Source organism: Ammodytes marinus (genome assembly GCF_949987685.1).
Source record: "Ammodytes marinus genome assembly, chromosome: 23".
Classification (NCBI taxonomy): domain Eukaryota; kingdom Metazoa; phylum Chordata; class Actinopteri; order Uranoscopiformes; family Ammodytidae; genus Ammodytes; species Ammodytes marinus.
In genome coordinates, this window is record NC_137227.1 from 21,657,327 (window position 1) to 21,679,826 (window position 22,500).

The window sequence follows — 22,500 nt, forward strand, 5'->3', positions numbered from 1 at the left end:
TGTCTGTCTGTCTGTCTGTCTGTCTGTCTGTCTGTCTGTCTGTCCCTCTGTCTGTCTGTCTGTCTGTCTGTCTGTCTGTCTGTCTGTCTGTCTGTCTGTCTGTCTGTCTGTCTGTCTGTCTGTCTGTCTGTCTGTGTGTCTGTCCGTCTGTCTGTCTGTCCCTCTGTCTGTCTGTCTGTCTGTGGGTCTGTCTGTCTGTCTGTCTGTCTGTCTGTCTGTCTGTCTGTCTGTCTGTCTGTCTGTCTGTCTGTGGGTCTGTCTGTCTGTCTGCCTGTCTGTCTGTCTGCCTGCCTGCCTGTCTGTCTGTCTGTCTGTTTGTTTGTCTGTCCCTCTGTCTGTCTGTCTGTCTGTCTGACTGTCTGTCTTTCTGTGGGTCTGCCTGTTTGTCTGTCTGTCTGTCTGTCTGTCTGTCTGTCTGTCTGTCTGTCTGTCTGTCTGTCTGTCTGTCTGTCTGTCTGTCTGTCTGTTCTGTCTGTCTGTCTGTCTGCTTGTGGGTCTGTCTGTCTGTCTGTCTGTCTGTCTGTCTGTCTGTTTGTGGGTCTGTCCCTCTGTCTGTCTGTCTGTCTGTCCCTCTGTCCGTCTGTCTGTCTGTCTGTCTGTATGTGTGCCTGTCTGTCTATCTATCTAGTGTTTGGGTGATTTTATGGGAGTTTTTCCAAGTTATATCTAATATCTATTTTGAGTTTTTTTGTGGCTTTTTTTTTTTAATTTAATTTTTTTTTTAGCTTTTTGTTTGTGATATCTCTGATGTTATTATTCACTTTTTGAGGCACATTTTTGTTGCTGCTTCTTAGTTTTTTTAATACTTTAAAAAAAAAATCGGTGTATGAATGTGTGTGTGTGAATGGGTGAATATGTACAAAACAATGTAAAGTGCTTTGGGTCTGTGAAAAACCAGGGAAAAGCGCTTTATTTAACTTACATTTGTTGTTTCATATAGTTGCTGCTCTCCTATTCACTTTGTAAATTGTATATTTTGTTTTGTTAATGCTTTTTTTTCATATTTTACTTGTAGGCCTATATTGCATATTTTCATGTTTCTTTCTTGACATTCAGTCTGTGGAAAACAAAGGAAGACAGTGTTTCCCCCAGGTTCACACACTTCACTTTTTTCTCTTCTTTTTTTTAAACTAAATCCCCATCACCCCTGTGTGTCTGCCCCCATAACCCCTGTGTGTCTCCCCCCATCACCCCTGTGTGTCTCCCCCCATAACCCCTGTGTGTCTGCCCCTGTTCCAGGAGCTGTCTGGTCGCGGTGGGGAGGGGGACAGCGGGTCCAGGCGGAGGAGGAGAGAGAGAGCAGGCAGGGTGTGGGAGTGGTATCTGGAGTCTCCGTACCTCTCTCTGCCTCTGCTGCCACCAGGCACAGACACCGACGAGCCCATGGACACCAGCAGACATGAGATCATACAGGGTCAGTACTACAGACAGACAGACAGACAGACAGACAGACAGACAGACACAGACATAGACATAGACAGACAGACAGACAGACAGACAGACACAGACATAGACAGACAGACACATAGACAGACAGACAGACATACAGACAGACACACAGACACACAGACAGACAGACAGACAGACAGACAGGGTTAGTACAGACGGACAGACAGAGACACACACTCACTCACTCACTCACTCACTCTCCTCTCTCTCACAATCACACACACACACACACACACACACACGGACAGACAGACAGACAGACAGACAGACAGACAGACAGACAGACAGACAGACAGACAGACAGACAGACAGACAGACACATCACAGACACACACACCCAATGTATTTTTCAATATTTGAAGGAAATCTCATCACTTTTACTCTGGACCAAAAAAGTTAGTTGTTTTTGATGAATTGTCTCCCACTCAAAGTGACTGATAGTCTTTGAAAGGTTTTCTCAACCCTCATTCCAATCATACATATTCCTATAACTCTTTTCAGATGCTTTACTATCATGAAACTAACTCCACACAATACATAGTTAGAAGGACAGACAGACAGACAGAGAGGCAGACAGACAGATAACCCCCTGTCTTTTTTCAGAGCGTGGGGTGATATTCGACAGACAGACAGACAGACAGACAGACAGGCAGACAGACAGACAGACAGACAGACAGACAGACAGACAGAGAGGCAGACAGACAGACAGGCAGACAGACAGACAGACAGACAGACAGATAACCCCCTGTCTTGTTCTTTCAGAGCGTGGGGTGATATTCGAGGGTCTTTCTGCGCTCGGTGGAGCCGCGGCGCCCGTTGTCGCTAACGACCGGTCGTCGCGGCGGCTGCTGACGCGTCTGGCTGCTAGGCAACGCGTGCAGAGGGAAGGAGGGAGCGTGAGGAGACTGAGAGAGAGAGAGACGGTGGCTCTGAGACGGGCCCTTTACCTCCGCGCCATACGGGTTAGAGGGGTTCCTGGGGTACAAGGTGAGTGTTTGGTGCCAATATAATGTGTCTATGGAGGGGTTTGTGTGTTTATGGAGGTTTTTTGTTCTTTTTATATTATTTTATTACATTTATCTTAATTGTTTTTTATTATTTTTATTATTTTTTATATTTTTGTGTTTTAAACTTTTTTGAGAGAGTGAGGGAGGGAGAAAGGGAGGGGGAGAGAGAAGGAAAGAGAAAGAGAGGGAGAGAGTTTGAGGAGGGAGGGAGGGAGAGAGAGACTGAGAGGGAGGGAAAGAGAGGGGCAGAGAGAAGGAGGGAGTGTGAGGAGACTGAGAGAGAGAGAGACGGTGGCTCTCAGACGGGCCCTTTACCTCCGCGCCATACGGGTTAGAGGGGTTCCAGGGGTACAAGGTGAGTGTTTGGTGCCAATATAATGTGTCTATGGAGGGGTTTGTGTGTTTAGAGAGGTCCCAGGGGTACAAGGTGAGTGTTTGGTGCCAATATAATGTGTCTATGGAGGGGTTTGTGTGGTTAGAGGGGTTCCAGGGGTACAAGGTGAGTGTTTGGTGCCAATATTATGTGTCTATGGAGGGGTTTGTGTGGTTAGAGGGGTTCCAGGGGTACAAGGTGAGTGTTTGGTGCCAATATTATGTGTCTATGGAGGGTTTCATTTATTTTTTTTAAAAGTTTCATTTTTTTTATTTTATTCAAGTAATGCAAATAGTTTGGACTTGCTGATTAGATATTATCAGTAGATTGACATAGAGAGAGAGAGGGAGGGAGGGAGAGACTGAGAGGGAGGGAGGGAGAGAGAGAGTGAGTGAGGGAGGGAGAGATAGAGAGACTGAGATGGGGTGAGAGAGGGAAAGAGTGTGGGAGGGACAGGGAGAGGGAGAGGGAGGGAGTGTGAGGAGACAGAGAGACAGTGGCTCTCAGAAGGGCCCTTTACCGCAGCGCTATACGGGTTAGGAGGGGTACAGGGTGAGTTTAAAGTGTGTTTTTATTTTATTCTATTTTTAATTAGTTCTTTTACATTTTTTCCCATTATTTACTTTTTATTAGATTTTTATTTCTTCTTCTTTTTCTTATTATTAGCCTCGTTCGACTTGGAGCCGTCTTGCTCAGACCTGCGCAACTATGACGCGCGTCTTGCTGAGCGCACAACAAAAATGCTGCAAAAATGCTGTGCGCTCAGCAAGACGCAGGTCTTAGCAAGACGGCGACATCTCAAACGAGGCTATTATTATTTTAATTTTTTATTTTATTTTTATTTTTCAAGAAAAGTGCACCAGAAATGGCCACAAAAAGTAATTTTTTTACCCAAAAGAAATCCCCGAAGACTAGAGAATAACACATTTACCCCCCCTCTCTCCTCTCCTCAGACGGGGTCTCCGACGGCGTGAACCAGGGGCCTCGTGACATCACCGCCGAGAGCTTCCGTGACAACCCCGTTAGCCTGAACAGACTGCGCCCGTGGCTACGACGCGAGCTAACGGTGAGTAAAGTAATCAGACAATACCGACGGTGTAAAGTTAGCATGAGGGTCTCTATGGACTCTATTACTGTGGTTAATGTATGAGATGCAGGGGGGGGGGGCAGTGGGGGGGTAGCTTTGTGTTCATGTGTCTTGTGGGATAATTATTTTTTCCACAATATTTGTATTGTCGTTTTATTTAAATTTTTAAACAACATACACAAACAAACATTTGCACCATCTTAAGAACACAAATTGAGTAATTTCTTAAAAAAATAAAATAAAAGATAAATAAATAAAAAATTATAATAATATACAGGTATATACAATTTAAATTAAAATTAAATAATAGATGAATGTATAAATAAATAAATAAATATAATAAAATATTTATACAACTAAAATGTAACATTAATAAAAATGTTTTGTGTGATGGTGTTTCCCCTTCCAGGTGCTTTACGGCGCCCATGGCTCATTGGTGGATATCGTGCAGCGCATCATAATGGCTCGACTGGCGCGACACGGCTTGGAGGACCATTCCACCATAGAAGAAGAGCTGCGGCCTTTCCTATTGGCCAGGACCGACCACTTCCTGCATGAGCTGGTCAGTGGGTTAGGCATTAATATATCACAGCTGGGAACTTTTATCTGTTGTTTAATCAAATTGTTTATTTAAAGCCCTACTTCACCGGTGGGAATATGACGGTGTATTGAACTCTGAGATCCTATGTAGTATACATGTGCAAACATTTTAGAAATCGGTTCATCCTAGCCTGAGAAAAGGCAGAAAGAGTGTTTTATGGTCTCACTGTCTAACCCTACATTTTACCATGTGTGACATCACAGTAAGGGTTAGGATTAACAGGACAGCTGGGCCAAGGGAAGACTGAGGGAAGACTGAGGGAAGAAAAACCTCATTCATTATATTATAATAGTGATTTTATAATGATAGAACGCCGGTTCTGTATGGGTGAAGTATTCCTTTAATGTATGTTAATCTTAATGTATTTCCCCTGTTAAGTAAATGATCTGGTGTTAATCCACAGCCTAGGCTCTGTAAACTAGTATGTAACAAAAGGGGACCACCGTAGCTAGTAACATGCCCTGATGTCCATACTTGATGTATTTTAACCTTAAACCTGCAGTGTGTAGAATTTTGGGTTTTATTTCCTAGCAGATTTTGTAGAAAGTAATTATAATATCCATAAGTACATTTAATTTAGTGCATAATAGCTGAACATTTTTTTTGAATTATTTTTTTTTCCCTTAGAAAGGGTCTCATATATGTCCATATTTCTGCACATTTTGGACCAAGGCCTAGTGCCGCCATCTTGAAAGTGTCATAGTTGGAATGTCATCAGGTGCATTGTTTAAAATTTAGAATTGTTCTTGTCCTTGAAGGCCACTGTAGCTTCTGTTATTATTCGAAAGGGGTGGGGTTACCCAGGGAGTGTTGCATTCTAGAACTTTGTAGAACTTTCTTGATGATGTCATATTACACACTGCACCTTTAATGTAATTTAATCTTATGATGTATTTCAGGTTAGCTTTATACTGTCTATTCTCTACTTAATGTATTGTAACCTCTCTGTGTCCCAGGTGAGCTTTGCGCGGTCGCCCCTCAGCCTGGAGAGCTACGACCTGCAGTGTGTGTACGAGCCGCCGGACGCCATGGAGGTGGACGGGAGCAGCAGCGAGGGGGACGGCAGCGTTATCGCCATCTCAGAGGGCGAGGAGGAGCCAGGGAACACCGGGGGGAACACAGGTCAGGGTCACAACTGGGAACTTTAATTTATTGTTTAATTATTAAGATATCTTATTTTTTTTATTATATTTTACTATTTATTTATTCATTTTTTTACTTTTTTTTATATGTATTTCTTATTATATATTTTTATTTCTTATTATTATTTTTATATGTACTTGAATCTTGGGGGTAGGCTTGTTATTATTATTATTATTATTATTATTATTATTTATTTTTTATTTATTTTTTATATATATATATTTTTTTTTTGCATTTTTGCATTTATTAGACAGTTTTGTAGAGACAGAGATGAAATGTGTCAGAGAGGGGAATGACATGCAGAGAACGACCCGGGCTGGATTCTAACCCGGGTCTGCTGTGAAGAGGACTGAGACTCTATGGAGGGGAGGGAGGGACGGGGGGGGGGGGTGATGACATGCAGAGAACGACCCGGGCTGGATTCTAACCCGGGTCTGCTGTGAAGAGGACTGAGACTCTATGGAGGGGAGGGAGGGAGGGGGGGGGGGATGACATGCAGAGAACGACCCGGGCTGGATTCTAACCCGGGGGGCGACTCTCTGACCACTGCGTCACGAGCGCCCCATCTGCCTTATTCTAACACAATCACAACTGGGAACGTTTATTTAGTTTTTAATCAATTTGTTTATTTATTAAGATATCTTTATATTTTTATTTTATTTTTATTTTTATATGTATTTGTTTAATTTTTTATTTTTTTTATTATTTTTTTTATAACTTTTCTGTTCTTTAGTATGTAGTGTAGTATAAAGAAATCAGGGCGCTCCGGTGGTGTAGTGGATAGAGCGTGTACCATATTGGCTCCGGCCTTCGTTGCAGTGGTCGCGGGTTCAAATCCGACCCACTGACCTTTACTGCAGGTCCTCCCCTCTCTCTCTCTCTCTCTCTCTCTCTCTCTCTCTCTCTCTCTCTCTCTCTCTCTCTCTCTCTCTCTCTCTCTGTCTGTCTCCCCATTTCAACTCTGTACTGTCTAATAAAGCTTGAAAATGCCAAAAAATAATCTTTAAAAAAAAAAAGTTTGTGATTTAGAAGCAGGGAAAACCTAACCTGTGATGTCATCCATACAGGAAGTTGTCTCAGCCTATCGGTGTGGGACGATGAGACTCCCGGTCCGTCCTACAGCACAGCCAATGAGCCGTCCTGTTCTCTGACGCTAAGCCCGCCCACCCAGGACTCAGGGGCCAATCACGAGGCAGGAGATAAGGAGGAGGAGTGTCTTATAGTCGGGTAATGAGATGGCACATTTATTTTTGTAATAATCGAATGTACTTCTCGGATTATTCTCTGTAAATTCTGCTTTAGGCTTTTTATGTGTCAAGAAGCCAAGGGATTCCTTTAGTTATTGTAGAAGGGTGAGGCATATTTGGGGCGTCTGTGGTGAAGTGTGTAGGGCGGTCGTCCACTGGGTTACAGGGTCGGTGGTTGGATCCCCCGTCTCCCCGCCACATGTCCAAGTGTCCCTGGGCAAAGAGACACTGAACCCTAAATTGCTCCCGATAGTTAGCTTATCGGTGTATGAATGTGTGTGTGAATGGTAACGTGGGAATGAAAACAGGTCTCCCTTTAAAAAGAGTCTCCGGTCTCAATGGGATTTACCTGTATGAAAAAAAAAATTATATATACTCTGTCTGCCATCAAATTGGGAATGACTGTGTAGTATTTTTTTGTATTATGTAATTACATTCTTAAATTCCCTGTGAGTGTAGTTTACTTATTACAGCTATAATGTCTGAATGTCTCCCTGACAGGAGGTATAAGAAGTCTGTCTGTCTGCCTGTCTGCCTGTCTGTCTGTCTGTCTGTCTGTCTGTCTGTCTGTCTGTCTGTCTGTCTGTCTATCTATCTATCTATCTATCTATCTGTCTGTCTATCTATCTGTCTATCTATCTATCTGTCTGTCTGTCTGTCTGTCTGTCTGTCTGTCTGTCTGTCTGTCTGTCTGTCTGTCTGTCTGTCTGTCTGTCTGTTATTAAAGCCTTTAATATCTGAATCTTCCCTGGCAGCTACAAAAAGCCGATAGCAGAACGGACTCCGGAGTTGGTTCAGCTTTCCTCTGACAGCGACGGTGAGGCCAAGAGGCACCAGATGGGAGGGGATACCAAGAGTCCCAATACACTCTCCTGTTTAGAAGGTACAAGGGATAGTCATGTTACATTTAAGGCGAGACACCCCAGGTGATAATCACTGATGATAGCTAGAGTAATTTATTGAATTAGGCCCTACACCCTTCAATGCCATATAGACCTACCACTGCTTAACATATAAACCATAGCATAGTAACATTTACATCCACATGCTAATTTAAACGTGATTCATTTATTATTAGCCACTGTCTGTCAACCTGCTCCTGTCGGCACAGACGCTCTCTCTCCCCACCATCTCCCCTCTGATCGTCTGACAGTCTGTGTCTCTCCGACGTGATCGGCGTGATTTACATGTCTTTAACACTTCTCCCCTTCAAATGGCGATCATGTAATGTCCGTAGCCAATTGATTAAGTATTTTTTTTTTGTTGGTTTGGCATATTTTCGACGTTTTTCCCATTTTATTTTGTGATTTTCGAGCTACCGCGGCTAGCATCACGTGATGCCTTTTAGCGAATCACATCTTCAGAAATGTGCATTAGCCAATGAGGTCGCGTTCCTAGCATTGAATCCCTCCTCACACTTTCACGATTGGTTACTGATACAAAGGAAATGACCATATTTGGATCAGATAACGTTGTTCTTGAGATTCAGAGCTTTCCAACAGTACCATGGTTATTATGATTCATACAGCGGTCGCGGTGCTGTATGTTACGTTAGAATGCTCACTTTTGACGAATTTAGGAGCAAAATACAGACGCAAGCAGTCAAAGTTTAGTAAAATAAACACCTAAAACGTATATTTTGGACCTTTTATCCATACTAGTATGAAAGAAGACATGTTATGGAAGCTAAATAGACACAAATCTCAAAATTGACCAGTGCTTAAAAAAACGATGTTTTTGCCTGCCGTGTCTCGCCTTAAGAGTGTCTGTGTGTCTGTCTGTCTGTCTGTCTGTCTGTCTGTCTGTCTGTCTGTAATAGTAAAATTAACCAAGTAACGGTAATTACTGCGGTGAAGTTAGTTTCCATTTTAAAGCTTAGAACAAGCCTTTTATATCTACTTACAGGTGAAACTCGAAACATTAGAATATCGTGCAAAAGTTCATTTATTTCAGTAATTCAACTTAAAAGGTGAAACTAATATATTACATAGACTCATTACATGCAAAGTGAGATATCTCAAGCCTTTATTTGTTATAATTTTGATGAATATGGCTTACACCTTGTGAAAACCCCAAATTCAAAATCTCAGAAAATTTGAATATTACATGAAATCAATAAAGAACGGGTTTTAAATACAGAAATGTCGGCCCTATATAAAGTTGAATCATCCATATGTACTCAGTACTTGGTTTGGGCCCCTTTTGCATGAATTCTACACACTGTAGCTTTAAGACCTTCCTTTGAGAATCCTAATTCTTTTCTTGTTGCTTTTTAGACCCTGCAGGGATCCTGAATCTCCCCGCTGTCCCCCCCTCCACCTCGGGAGACAGAGACGCCGCTCAGCCCGATACGGAGAAAGACGATGGTGGTTGTGTCGACGTGCGCGGCTCTCGTGCACGCTCCTGCTCTCGTGCACGCTCCTGGTCCGGCTGCTCGGCGGGCAGCAGAGACTCGGTCACGTGCACGCTCAGAGAGACGCGCACGCTCACAGGGAGAGAGAGAGACGGGAAGAGCAAGAAGAAAAGGAGGAAAAAGAGCAGGTAACGGTGTTAATGTTACCAAAATAAATTATTAACGTTTCACTGTAGACCTACTATGAATTAACCTTTAGTTTTTACACGCTAAAAACAAAATTAAGTTTTACATATTAAATGCAAAGATTAAAATGTAAACATTCCTTGTTCCCTCCCATACTCCCAGGAGTAGTAGAGTAGAGCTTAGGCCCAGAAAGAGTGGTGTTCTGTGTGTGTGTGTGTGTGTCTGTGTCCGATTTTATTTTCTCTAAAAAGTGTGTTATTTTTGATAAGAGATAAATGAATGCGTCACCAAAACACATTGGCACCATTTTTAAAACTTTATTTAAAAAAAAAAACGGTCCTTATTCATTCATGTTCCCTATCCATTACTCATTCACTCTATCCCTCTCCAGGAGCACCAGGGCAGAGACCAGACCCAGGCGTAGCGGCGTCCTGACCAACCCAAACCGGAGCCTCTTCCCTGGGCTGCGTGGCGGCATTTCCCCCTGTAGCTCTGGTTCCTCTGGAGCTCCCAGCCCTGTGGAGTCAGCCTGCTCTCTCTCCTCCTCTCCTCTCGGATCCTCTCTAGCTTCCTCCGCCTTCGGATACTCGCCCTACGGAGGGCGAAATGACAGGTAAATACACTGTCCCTGCTTTCCAAACTGGGTTACAGGGTCGCTGGTTCGATCCCCCGTCTCCCCGCCACATGTCCAAGTGTCCCTGGGCAAAGAGACACTGAACCCTAAAATGTCTCCTGATAGTTAGCTTGCACCCTGCCCCTACATTTTTTTAACATATATGTTTTACCCTTTGGAGTACGACAGGATAGGTAAAATGCAAAACAATGCAAAAATTGATTTTAAAAATAAATATTATTCGTATTCCGCTGCCAGTTACTGTTTCACTGTTGTTGTTTACAGCAGCAGGGCCCACAGTTTGGTTTACAAACATATTCTAGTCTTACGTTTGGTTCCAGGTTCCTCAAAATGAATTAGTTTATGATGATAGAATTATTCAACACTTAGAATTACATGTAGTGGCCGGGCCCAGCAGCGGACCCGGGTTCCATTCCAGCCCGCGGTCGTCCTCTGCATGTCACTCCCCTCTCTGCCCCATTTCAACTCTGTCTCTTAATCTCTTAAAAATTACATGTAGAGAAAACATGTTTAGTAAACTAACTGCAGGCTCTGTGAATGTAAACAAACTCCCCTCCTCTGAAACTACACAGTGACTCTTTAAATGCATGTTATAATGATAATTTGGCCTCTCCCTCACCCCAGGCATGCAAAATCATGGCAAAGTTTTGAAGATGAATTTGTGGGGTAGCTTTGTATTTATGCCTCTTGTGTTATATTAATACATTGACCCCCCCCCCCCCCCCTCCCCCCTACCAGGCATTCCTCCCAGACCCCCCCCACCCCATCACTGTCTCCTAGCAACACCCAGCGGTCCCACAGCGGGGAGAAGCCGGGAGGAAAGAGGAAGTATAAGAGCCGACACCTGGACAGCGACGACAGGGATCCAACATGGCAGCCGGCCAGAGACGCAACATGGCCCCGGGGCAAAGGAGCCCGCAGAGAGAAAGAGAAGAAGAAGAAGAAGAGGAGAGAGGGGGGAGACAGGTGAGGCAGAGAGAAGGAGAAGAAGAAGAAGAAGAAGAGGAGAGAGGGGGGAGACAGGTGAGGCAGAGAGAAGGAGAAGAAGAAGAAGAAGAAGAGGAGAGAGGGGGGAGACAGGTGAGGCAGAGAGAAGGAGAAGAAGAAGAAGAAGAGGAGAGAGGGGGGAGACAGGTGAGGGAGAGACAGATACACATTTAAAAAAAATAAAAAAGTAGTTAGTGATTTTTTTTATTTTATTTTTCTTTCTTACCTTCTTTCATCCCCCTGTACTTTAGAAAATATATTATAAGTATCAAATGGTAAATGACAGAAGGACAAGAAGAAGAGGAGAGAGGGGGGAGACAGGTGAGGCAGAGAGAAGGAGAAGAAGAAGAAGAAGAGGAGAGAGGGGGGAGACAGGTGAGGCAGAGAGAAGGAGAAGAAGAAGAGGAGGAGAGAGGGGGGAGACAGGTGAGGGAGAGACAGGATGATTTAAAAAAACGTTTATTTAGTCAGTAAAATAACAAAAAAAAAGCTAAAAAAAAAAAAAAAAAAAAAAGAATAACAAGCCTAGCCCCAGCTTTAAATAAAGATATCTTAATAATTAATAATAAATATATATTTTTTTTTATTTATTTATTTTTTAATCTTCTGTCATTCCCCTGTGCTTCAGTAAAGCGCCTCGGGTGTCTTGAAAGGTGCTTTATAAAACTAACTAACTAAAGGTTTTGGGGAGAACAAAAACAGAAAAAAGAAATTGAGGGGAGAGGAGAGGAGGAGGGGGGGCGGAGGGAGACAGGTGAGGGAGAGATACACTTAAAAAAAAAATATCACAATTATTATTATTTTTTTTCTATTTTGTTTTTCAGTCCTTTCTTGTGTTCTTACCTTCTTTCATCCCCCTGTACTTAAGTATGTAAATTGTCCTTGGGTCTCTTAAATGGTGCTCTATAAAAGTAAGATCATTTGAGGGGAGAGGAGGGAGGTGAGGGAGACAGGTGAGAGAGAGATACACTCATTTAATACTAACCCTTTTTTTTCAGTCCTCTCTTGTGTTCTTATTTTCTTTTATCCCCCTGTACTTGGATAAAATGGGTTTCTTGAAAGGTGCTATATAGAGCTAAGATATTAGATATTATTAGATAGACAGGTGAGGCAGAGAGAAGGAGAAGAAGAAGAAGAAGAAGAGGAGAGAGGGGGGAGACAGGTGAGGCAGAGAGAAGGAGAAGAAGAAGAAGAAGAAGAGGAGAGAGGGGGGAGACAGGTGAGGGAGCGAGAGGCTGATTTAAAAAAAAAAAAAATGTTGTTTGTACATTTTTAATTTTCTAATTGTTTTGTGTTCTTCTCTTCTTTCATCCCCCTGTACTTTAGTAAGGGTCTCTCTCTCTGCTGTTCATAAGTAGTGTGATCAATAAAGTTAATTGAATGTCTCCTGTCCTATCAGAAGGCCCAGAGAGGATCGTAGTCCCTCTCTCTCTGTCTCCCTCTCTCTCTCTCTCCCTCTCTCTCCCTCTCTCTCTGTCTCCCCATTTCAACTATAAATAAAGTTAATTGAATAAAGTTATCTGAATGTAATGTATGGTTGCGTTCCGAATCGCATACTCTTTCTTTTTTCTATTCTACATACTACATCCGACGATAAAAAGAATCTAGTTAGGATGCAGTAGACATACTATTGGGACATACTTTTCTCTCTTATTTCATCATAACATTGCGCCTTGATCTTGCCTCTTGCTTTTATATCCGTCGCATCCCCGTTTGTTTTCATAACATGGACCTATAGGCTTCGTCGATGTGACGTCACTTCACGTGCGCACTGGATTGTGGGTCAGAATCGCCCAAATAGGATGCACTTTTCAACACTAACAATCTTGGCCGCATGAAGTAGGACATCCGGGTACTTCTAACCATCCTAAATCTGGCCACAAGAATCGGGACATCCTAAATCTTTTTTCTACATACTATATAGTAGAAAGTATGCGATTCGGAACGCAACCTATGTGTCTCGTATCAGAAGGCCCAGAGAGGATCGCAGTCTCTCTCTCTCTCTCTCTCTCTCTCCCTCTCTCTCTCTCTCTCTCCCTCTCTCTCTCTCTCTCCCTCTCTCCCCCTCTTTCTCTCCCCCTCTCTCTCCCTCTCTCTCTCTCTAATGTCTCTCCTCTCCTCCTCCCAGCAGAAGGCCCAGAGAGGATCGTAGCCCCAGCGTGGAGATCATCTACGAGGGAACCATCTCTAGCTGCTCCCAGCCCAGCGCCAGACGCAGGAGGAAACAACGCCACAGGCACAACCAGCACAACAGGTACCAGCAGGTTTAAACACACGTTTACAGAGCCTAGGCTGTGGATTAAGGCTGTACTGTAACCAACACAACATACACAACAGGTAACACACAGTATACAGCCTTAGTTTAAACACACATTCACAGAGGCTGTGGCAACCACCAACACAACAGGTTAGCACAAGCGAAGGTGGAGTCAGCGATTTTCACACACACACACACACACACACACACACACACACACACACACACACACACACACACACACACAATACGTACAGGTAGCTAAATTGTGAGGAGATTTTCACTGCTGTTGACAACAAGCGTTCTCCAGAATCACTGACTCCCCCTTTTAATTTAATAATACATTATATACTGTGTGTGTGTGTGTGTGTCAGTCAGTTACTCAGTTACTCTGTCACTCAGTCTTAATGCAAAAATAGCTGTTATGCATAACAGCTATTTTTGCTAGTTAATTTTCTAGTTAATTGATAAATGAATTGTTTTTCCAATCAACTCAAAGTACTAACTGACTGTCTCTCTCTCCCTCTCTCTCTCTCCCCCCTCTCTCTCTCTCTCCCTCCCTCTCTCTCTCTCTCTCTCTCCCTCTCCCTCTCTCTCTCCCTCCCTAACTCTCTCTCTCCCCCCTCTCTCTCCCTCTCTCTCTCTCTGCCTCTCCCTCCCTCTCTCTCCCTTCCTCTCTCTCTCCCTCCCTCTCTCTCTCTCTCTCTCCCCCCCTCTCTCTCTCTCAGTTCCCCGGTGATCATCACTCTCGATAGCGACAGTAGCCACGACAACGACATACACAACAACAAAAACACCATAAACAACAACAGCAGCAGTGTGAGCAGCAGTCCTCTCAGCAGCCAACAGACGGTGGACTTCTCTGACCTTCCTCCGCTCTCATTGGCCCATTCTCCTCCTCCTGCGATCCCATTGGCTCAATCTGCAGACGTGGGCGGGACATCCAACCATGACATCATCACCGGGGAACTTCCCGCGGACATTCTGGACCGAGATTTAAGCCCGAGAATCGCCGTCGACAACAACAACAGCGATAATGAGAATGAAGTGGACGTGGAAAAAGTTGATTTAGCCAACGACGATGATGATGAAGAGAACCGACCAATGAGAGAAGCCGATTCTAGCTTTCGACGAATAGGAGAGCTCGATTCTGCGTCCTCTAATCTGGCGGCGATGGACCCCGCTTCAGACAGCCGACTACTGGCGAATATCCTCGACGATTTGATGGAGATCAACGCGCCGAAATCGGACCTAAATTATTCGACGACCGCCGCCCCGCTCCTCGACACGAACTCGTACCACAACCGAAAGAGGAGATTGATTGGCGGTCACAGCACGGCCAGTTCAAACACGCACAGTTGGTTTGACAGCTGGCGAAATCCCAATTCGGATAATATCGCCAATTTCTCTAACAACATCCAAACTCCCTCGAATTCTGAATCGACGAATTTTTGTAACTTGATTCCGCCGTTGACTTCTTCCTCCATTGAGTCCAAAGTTCGGGACGTCCCACCTCCACTGCTGAAACAAACGAGTCCCGTTCGACCTCACAACAACAAGAACACCCTCCCGCCCTTAAAACACAAAAACGCCGGCGGTCCAAACCTGCCCGTTGACTTACCAAACACCTCAAATAACCCTGAAGAAATTGGTCTAGGTCCCAATGTCAACCCAAGTCCCTATCCAACTTTCGACGCTAGATTTTCCACCAATGCCATTCCTTCGATTTCAACGCTGAAAAGACCTTTCGCGAGTGTTTCTACTACTAGCAGCACTGCGGCCTTCGACAACCAACCAGCATTCACCGTCGGAGCCCATTCCTCGCGCCACAAACGTCCCAGTGATTCAAATACATCTTCATCTTCTACATCTGAAAACGCGTCCACGAAAAGTGCTACAGACCGCTCCCCGCTTCTGGAAAGTTTTCTCAGCTTTTCGGCGAAGTTGAACTCCTTACGCGATTCGTTTTCCCTTTCCGGTGCTGCTGCCAGTGACTTGAATAGCGTCGATTCCAACGCCCTTACAACCAAGACAGTCTCGCCAAAGGAGAACCAGCCATTTCAAACCAACGCTACCTCCGAAAGCTGTCGGAATAACCCGATCGAAAACCAGGATTCCATGGAAAATGAACGTGATATTTTCTCAGGTTTAAATAGCAACGAATCTCATCCAGTTTTGTTGGTGCCATCCGAGGATTCCTTCTCCCACTCGTCCGCTAAGCGAGGCCGGCTTTCCCCTACTAGAGTTAGCTTAGCATCATCTCCTAGCCGCACACACACGTTATCGCCACCCACTCAAATGCACCACAGAAGAAGAAGAAGTCCCAAATCTACCTTGGAGGACCAACAATATTATACCAACAGGATTTCACCGCCTACAATTCTGGATTCGCGGACTCAGAATTCCTTAAACGACTCCTCCCACTTTTCCAGCAGGAGAAATAGCCAGTCTGAAAGAGCTAGCTTGGTGCTAACCCCCACACCCCCACCGCCACCAACACACATTAATATCCACCACAGAAGAAGTCCAAACAAATCTAGCGCGGACCTCCCAATTTCTTCTTCTTCCAGTTCAAATATCAACTCATGGACGTCAGCCAATCACGAGCTAAGTTCACCTCATCACCGCTTCATCGATTTACCTGTGTCATCCGCTAACGCACACTCCCCTTCTTCTTCTTCTGGCGTTTTAAATAGCGCGGTGGACGTACAGTTAAACCATTCTTCTTCTGGGCATGTAAATAACGCGGTGGACGAAAACTTGATGAACTACACAGCAGCCTTACAAACAGACCCACAGAGAAATTACAATTCTCAATCACAATCCGAATTCGAATTTGAATCGAACTCAAAACGTACACACACTTCAACAACACAGCAGGACTATGGGACTCACAACAACTTTAAGTCGACTTCCAACGCACAGTTCAGTACGAGTGACTCCAAACACTACAGCTGTGTCGAGCGGGAGTGTGTGAGTGGTTCCCAAGCAACGCATTCGAAAAGCTCTCATACGGAACATCGCAATTCCACTGTTGAGAACAATTTGAACGTTAACTCCTCGATGGAATCAGATTCGGACTCCGAGTTGACCATCGACGAACGATCAACTACTAGTGACTGGAATTCACACACAAACTCGGCTACGTAGGAGAGACACACACACTGCAAAGAAAGACACACACACACTCGGCTACGTAGGAGAGAAACACACACTGCAAAGTAGGACACACACACACTGTTACATAGGAGAGACACACACACACACACACACACACACACACACACACACACACACACAGCTACGTAGGACACACACACACATTGCAAAGTGGGACACACACTGCAATGAAAGACACACACACTGCAAAAAAAGACACACATACAAACACATTCGGCCACTTAGGATACACACACACACTGCAAAGAAAGACACACACACACACACTTTGCTACGTAGCACACACACACAGACACACACACACACACACACACACACACACACACACACACACACACACACACACACACACACATACACACACACACTCACACACCTAGAATGAGAATGGACTCTGTGAAGAAAATATGGAAAAAAGACAATAACTTGATTTTTTTTTTTTTTTTTTTTTACGTTTGTTAATATTTCTGTTGAACTGTTTGTAACATAAACTGTTGTTCATTTAAAATGCTGTATGACGCCGTGTGTGTGTGTGTGTGTGTGTGTGTGTGTGTCTCTGTCTCTGTGTGTGTGTGTGTGTGTCTCTGTCTCTGTGTGTGTGTGTGTGTGTGTGTGTGAGAGGAGTGTTAGTGTAAAAAATTATTAATTTCTAATGTTTGTAAAATGGCTTCCGCTCGTAGTTTGGTTTTTCCTGGGACATTGAGACAGTTAGACAAATTTATTTCTGAATATTTATAAGTTTTTTAAAAAAATCATTCAAATTTTGTATGTTTCCAACAGACACTTAATTAATTGATAACGGGGAGGGAAGGCGTATTAAAAGGTGCTACAAGGAACTTTCGGTGTGTTAATTCTAGCGCCCCCCTTTGGACTAAAAGCGGTAGTGTTTTTACCACGCCAGCTGTTGTTCCTGGGTGAGCGTATATACCCATGACAAAGGCATTAAGAAAAACTATATAAAAATATCATTCTTTGCACTGATGGTCTCGTTTTGCTGTTACATGTAATTTATGACCATCAGTGCAAAGAATGCTATTTTCAGATAGTTTTTCTTAATGCCTTTGTCATGGGTATACGCTCACCCAGGAACAACAGCTGGCGTGGTAAAAACACTACCGCTTTAGTCCAAAGGGGGCGCTAGAATTAACACACACTGAAAGTTCCTCAGAGCACCTTTTAATTGACTATTATAACTTGTTGCTAACATATCTCTCCCAGTAACATTTTCCCAATGATTTCCCAATTTCTAAATCTGTAGTTCTAAACGAAACAGGAAATTGAAAGTTTGTAAATTTGTAGTTCAATTTGGGACAGGAAGTGACATCACCAGTAAAAAAGAATAAAACTTTCAATCAGAACATGGGCTTCTCTGTGTGTGTGTGTGTCTGTCTGTCTGTCTGTCTGTCTGTCTGTCTGTCTGTCTGTGCGTGACATTTATTAACGATGTATAAGCAATTATCCCCATTTCTACCATTGTGTCCTAGAGCAAGACACTTCAAGCTGCTACGAGGAACTTTTAAATATTTCTGAAACAGTCTCATTTTTCCTCTGATGATCATAAATTACATGTCACAGCAAAACGAGACCATCAGTGCAAAGAATGCTATTTTTATATAGTTTTTCTGAATGCCTTTGTCATGGGTATACGCTCACCCAGGAACAACAGCTGACGTGACAATAAAGTTACAAAGAAAAAATAATAGTTTTTGATTTCGATTTCACTGATAAATTATTCTGGTCTAGCTTTTCAATTGTGTGAATATTTTCAGTATTTTTTATTTTTTTGTCTTCCAAGCGAAGTTCGCTCCAGATCCTTGTAAAGTTTAGAAGGTGTTGAAAAAGTAAAAAATAAAAACAATGCCTTAAACCTGCAGTGTGTAAAATTTTGGGTTTTATTTCCTAGCAGATTTTGTAGAAAGTAATTATAATATTCATAAGTACATTTAATTTAGTGCATAATAGCTGAAAAAAAAATTTGAATGATTTTTTTCCCCTTAGAAATATGTCCATATTTCTCCATACCTTGGACCAAGGCCTAGTGCCGCCATCTTGAAAGTGTCATAGTTGGAATGTCATCAGGTGCATTGTTTAAAATGTAGAATTGTTCTTGTCCTTGAAGGCCACTGTAGCTTCTGTTATTATTCTAAAGGGTTGGGGTTACCCAGGGAGCGTTGCATTCTAGAACTTTGTAGAACTTTCTTAATGATGTCATATTACACACTGCACCTTTAAGTGGTGTTAAAAATTCTTAAATCAATCTTCCAGAAGTCTTACAAATGCTCCGAAATTATGAGTATGGTTTATTTTCGGGCCATTTTCAATCTTTTATTTGATAGTTTGAAGAGAAACACAGTTGAAATGGGGAGACAGAGAGAGAGAGAGAGAGAGAGAGAGAGGGGGGATGACCTGCAGTAAAGGTCCACGGGTCGGATTTGAACCCGCGACCACTGCAACGAAGGCCGGAGCAGATATGGTACACGCTCTATCCACTACACCACCGGAGCGCCCCATAGTAAGTAAGATTTGATTTTTAAAAAATGTCTCATGTTTCAATATAAAAAGTCCAAGTAATTGTTAGCATCTCATTTTTAGACGCAGATCAGCATGTAATGATCAGATTTAAAGGTGCAGTGTGAAAGTTCTACAAAGTTCTAGAATGCAACGCTCCCTGGGTAACCCCCCAACCCTTTAGAATAATAACAGAAGCTACAGTGGCCTTCAAGGACAAGAACAATTCTAAATTTTAAACAATGCTCCTGATGACATTCCAACTATGACACTTCCAAAATGGCGGTGACAAGGCCTTGGTCCAAAGTATGGAGAAATATGGACATATATGAGACCCTTTCTAAGGGAAAAAATAATAATTCAAAAAAAGAAAATTCAGCTATTATGCACTAAATTAAACGCACTTATGGATATTATAATTATTTCCTACAAAATCTGATAGGAAATAAAACCCAAAATTATACACACTGCAGGTTTAAGTGACGCAATATTACTATCTGTCTGTTTAGTTGTGTATTTGGAATAAGCTGAAATCAAATGGCATAACAAATTTAAAAGAATATTTTTCTGCATATTAAGCATATCTCCTCACTTTTTCTCCAGACCAAATGAGTCATGTTTTATGCCGAATTATCTCCAACACAAAGTAACTGATGTGCTTCTTCTATACTGTTGAGAAATTGGTCTAAAACTAAATGATTTAGGATTTCACTCTTTAAGGTGCAGTGTGTGTATCTCACCACCAGATGGCGCCTTGCCTTATATTCTCCCTCTACCATGTCCTTCACTGCCTCTTCCTCTGATTCTGCCCGTTTTCTTTTTTGAAGATATTTCTTTTGGCATTTTTATGCTTTATTGATAGTGTAGAGACAGAGTTGAAATGGGGCAGAGAGGGGAGTGACATGCAGAGAACGACCGCGGGCTGGAATCGAACCCGGGTCCGCTGCTGGCCGAGGCCCATGGGGGGGGGGGGGACGCCCTACCAACTGAGCTAAGGGCGCCCCTCTGCCCATTTTCATTATGACTTATTGATGCTGCAAGTTCCAATCTATTAAACATATTTCCAACTTCTCTAAAACTTTAAGATTTTTTTTTTTAATAAATGTATCATGAATTATTTTATTTTTCTGTTAAGATGTTTATACGTTAGAGAATTATGTTCACAAAGCCCCCGGTACTATAAACCCAAATCCACCAAATCTGTCTGTCTGTCTGTCTGTCTGTCTGTCTGTCTGTCTGTCTGTCTGTCTGTCCGTCCGTCCGACTATCTATCTATCTATCCATCCATCTATCCATCTATCCATCTATCTATCTAATTCTCTAACATATAAACATCTTAAAATGAGTGTATGTATCCATTCCTATTACTGATCAAATTCTATGTAATTTGTCCTTCAAATGTGCCTTTATAATGGTTAAGAAGAGATACATTTTATTTAGCATAAAAACAAACAAGTCCCAATATATAGTCGAGGATAGAATTATTAGCCCTTCTATGATAATTTAATCTATTATAAAGTATTCCCCATGTGCTGTGAAGCAGAGCAAAGGACATTGTTAACTCAGCTTTCCCGAACATCCTACTTTTATTTTGGGATGATAACATTATTTTACTTTGCACACAGAAACCAAATCATTTGACAAAAACTACCAGGGTCAAAAGTATTCCAGCCCGCGGTCGTTCTCTGTATGTCACTCCCCTCTCTGCCCCATTTCAACTCTGTCTCTGCACTATCAATAAAGCATAAAAATGCCCCCCAAAAAAGTGAAATTTCCATCGGTGGGCTAATAGTTATGTCCTTTACTGTATATGGTTAATCATGTATAATTAAAGGTGCAGTGTGTAAAATGACATCATCTAGAAAGTTCTAGAATGCAACACTCCCTGGGTAACCCCAACACTTTTGAATAATAACAGAAGCTACAGTGGCCTTCAAGGACAAGAACAATTCTACATTTTAAACAATGCACCTGATGACATTCCAATTATGACACTTTCAAGATGGCGGCACTCGGCCTTGGTCCAAAGTAAGGAGAAATATGGACATAGCCTATATGAGACCCTTTCTAAGGGGGAAAAAATTAAAAGCTATTATGCACTAAATTAAATGTACTTATGGATATTATAATTACTTTCTACAAAATCTGCTAGGAAATAAAACCCCAAATTCTACACACTGCAGGTTTAAACTGTTAAAGAATACAATTTTTTTTAGGATTTCACATTTTGAGAAAATGTAAAGGTGCAGTGTGTGTATCTCACCACCAGATGGCGCCATTTATCCCCTCATATTCTTCGTCTTTTCTGGAGGAAGAAACCTAACGGTGTTAATGAGCCTCGAGGGAAACAGTCTTCCCCTCACTAATTAGGACTATCAGCGTTCCCATTAAATGGCTGTTAAACACACACACACACACACACACACACACACACACACACACTGCCTTTAATACACACACTCAGACACACACACACACACACCTACACACACACACACACACACACCTAGACATTTTTAACTTTAAGAAAATGGACGATTTAAACTGACCGGATATGAGACATTGTTCGTGTTGTGTGTATGTACTGAAGTATCTATCTGTCTGCCTGCCTGCCTGCCTGTCTGTCTATCCGTCTGCCTGTCTACCTGTCTATCCGTCTATCTGTCCGTCTGTCCGTCCGTCTATCTGTCTGTCCTAACTTGTGTGGAGTTAGTTTCATGATAGTAAAGCATCTGAAAAGAGTTAGGCATATCTACAGGAATCCAGTTTAGATGAGGCTGTGGGCTATACTCTGGTTCTTATGACACAATCAGTGTTGCCAACTCTTCAGTAAGAAAAGTAGCTATTGGCTGTCCAAAAAGTCGCTAGAAGTCGCCAGATGATGTCATCGCCTAATTTGCATATTTGTAGACAGGGGTTTTATACAGTAATATTTGAATAGATGAGGTTCTAGTGTTATGAACCTGACAATCGCATAAACAACCAACGTGGTAATGTTAAGTCTAGCAGTAATCATACATGCTCATGGTTTAAAAAAGCATGGGGACGGGCCGGGGAGTCTCCCGCTGCTCGTTGAGAAGCGTTACGCGCCCCACACACATCCTGCGTCTACCTCTGGAGCGCGTCGCGTTACCTTACTGCTGCCTCTCTCGGACTTTTCTCGGACACACATGCAACGTCTCAGCAGCTGCTGCTGCAGTGCTGCTTCTAAAAGCCCTATCTTTCTACATAGAGTTTTCATAGATAATTCCCATTAAAAATGAAGTTCTTTCATGTCATCTATGATGCATATGATTTATATTGAGTCTGGACAGTAATCCGTGCGCCCCATTGCCATTTTTTTTCTTTTTTTTTGCCATATTTTCGCTTGTTGGAAGTTTTATTTTGAAGGGGACACACCAGGAAATGGTGAAACTACAGCGAAAGCTGCCAGTATGAAGTCAATATGACTCTCAGCAGAGTATTTCAAAAATCACTTTACTGATTTA

The 22,500-nt window shown here is 42.8% G+C and overlaps 1 protein-coding gene across 2 annotated transcripts in view; it reads left to right on the plus strand.

Annotated features, from left to right (window-relative positions):
* LOC307268905 (uncharacterized protein) overlaps window positions 1-18,174 on the plus strand; it is a 23,256-nt gene extending 5,082 nt beyond the window's left edge. Inside the window, exons 5-16 of one of the 2 annotated variants that reach the window (XM_080051701.1) lie at window positions 1,240-1,414; window positions 2,212-2,436; window positions 3,783-3,895; window positions 4,326-4,478; window positions 5,474-5,639; window positions 6,728-6,887; window positions 7,663-7,790; window positions 9,184-9,448; window positions 9,838-10,059; window positions 10,819-11,046; window positions 13,196-13,321; window positions 14,053-18,174. In XM_080051701.1, coding sequence (XP_079907827.1) covers window positions 1,240-1,414; window positions 2,212-2,436; window positions 3,783-3,895; window positions 4,326-4,478; window positions 5,474-5,639; window positions 6,728-6,887; window positions 7,663-7,790; window positions 9,184-9,448; window positions 9,838-10,059; window positions 10,819-11,046; window positions 13,196-13,321; window positions 14,053-16,474 — 4,383 coding nt within the window. In that variant the 3' untranslated portion in view covers window positions 16,475-18,174. The remainder of the gene's footprint in view (window positions 1-1,239; window positions 1,415-2,211; window positions 2,437-3,782; window positions 3,896-4,325; window positions 4,479-5,473; window positions 5,640-6,727; window positions 6,888-7,662; window positions 7,791-9,183; window positions 9,449-9,837; window positions 10,060-10,818; window positions 11,047-13,195; window positions 13,322-14,052) is intronic. The other variant, XM_080051702.1, reaches the window with a different exon arrangement.
* The last annotated feature ends 4,326 nt before the right edge of the window (window positions 18,175-22,500 follow it).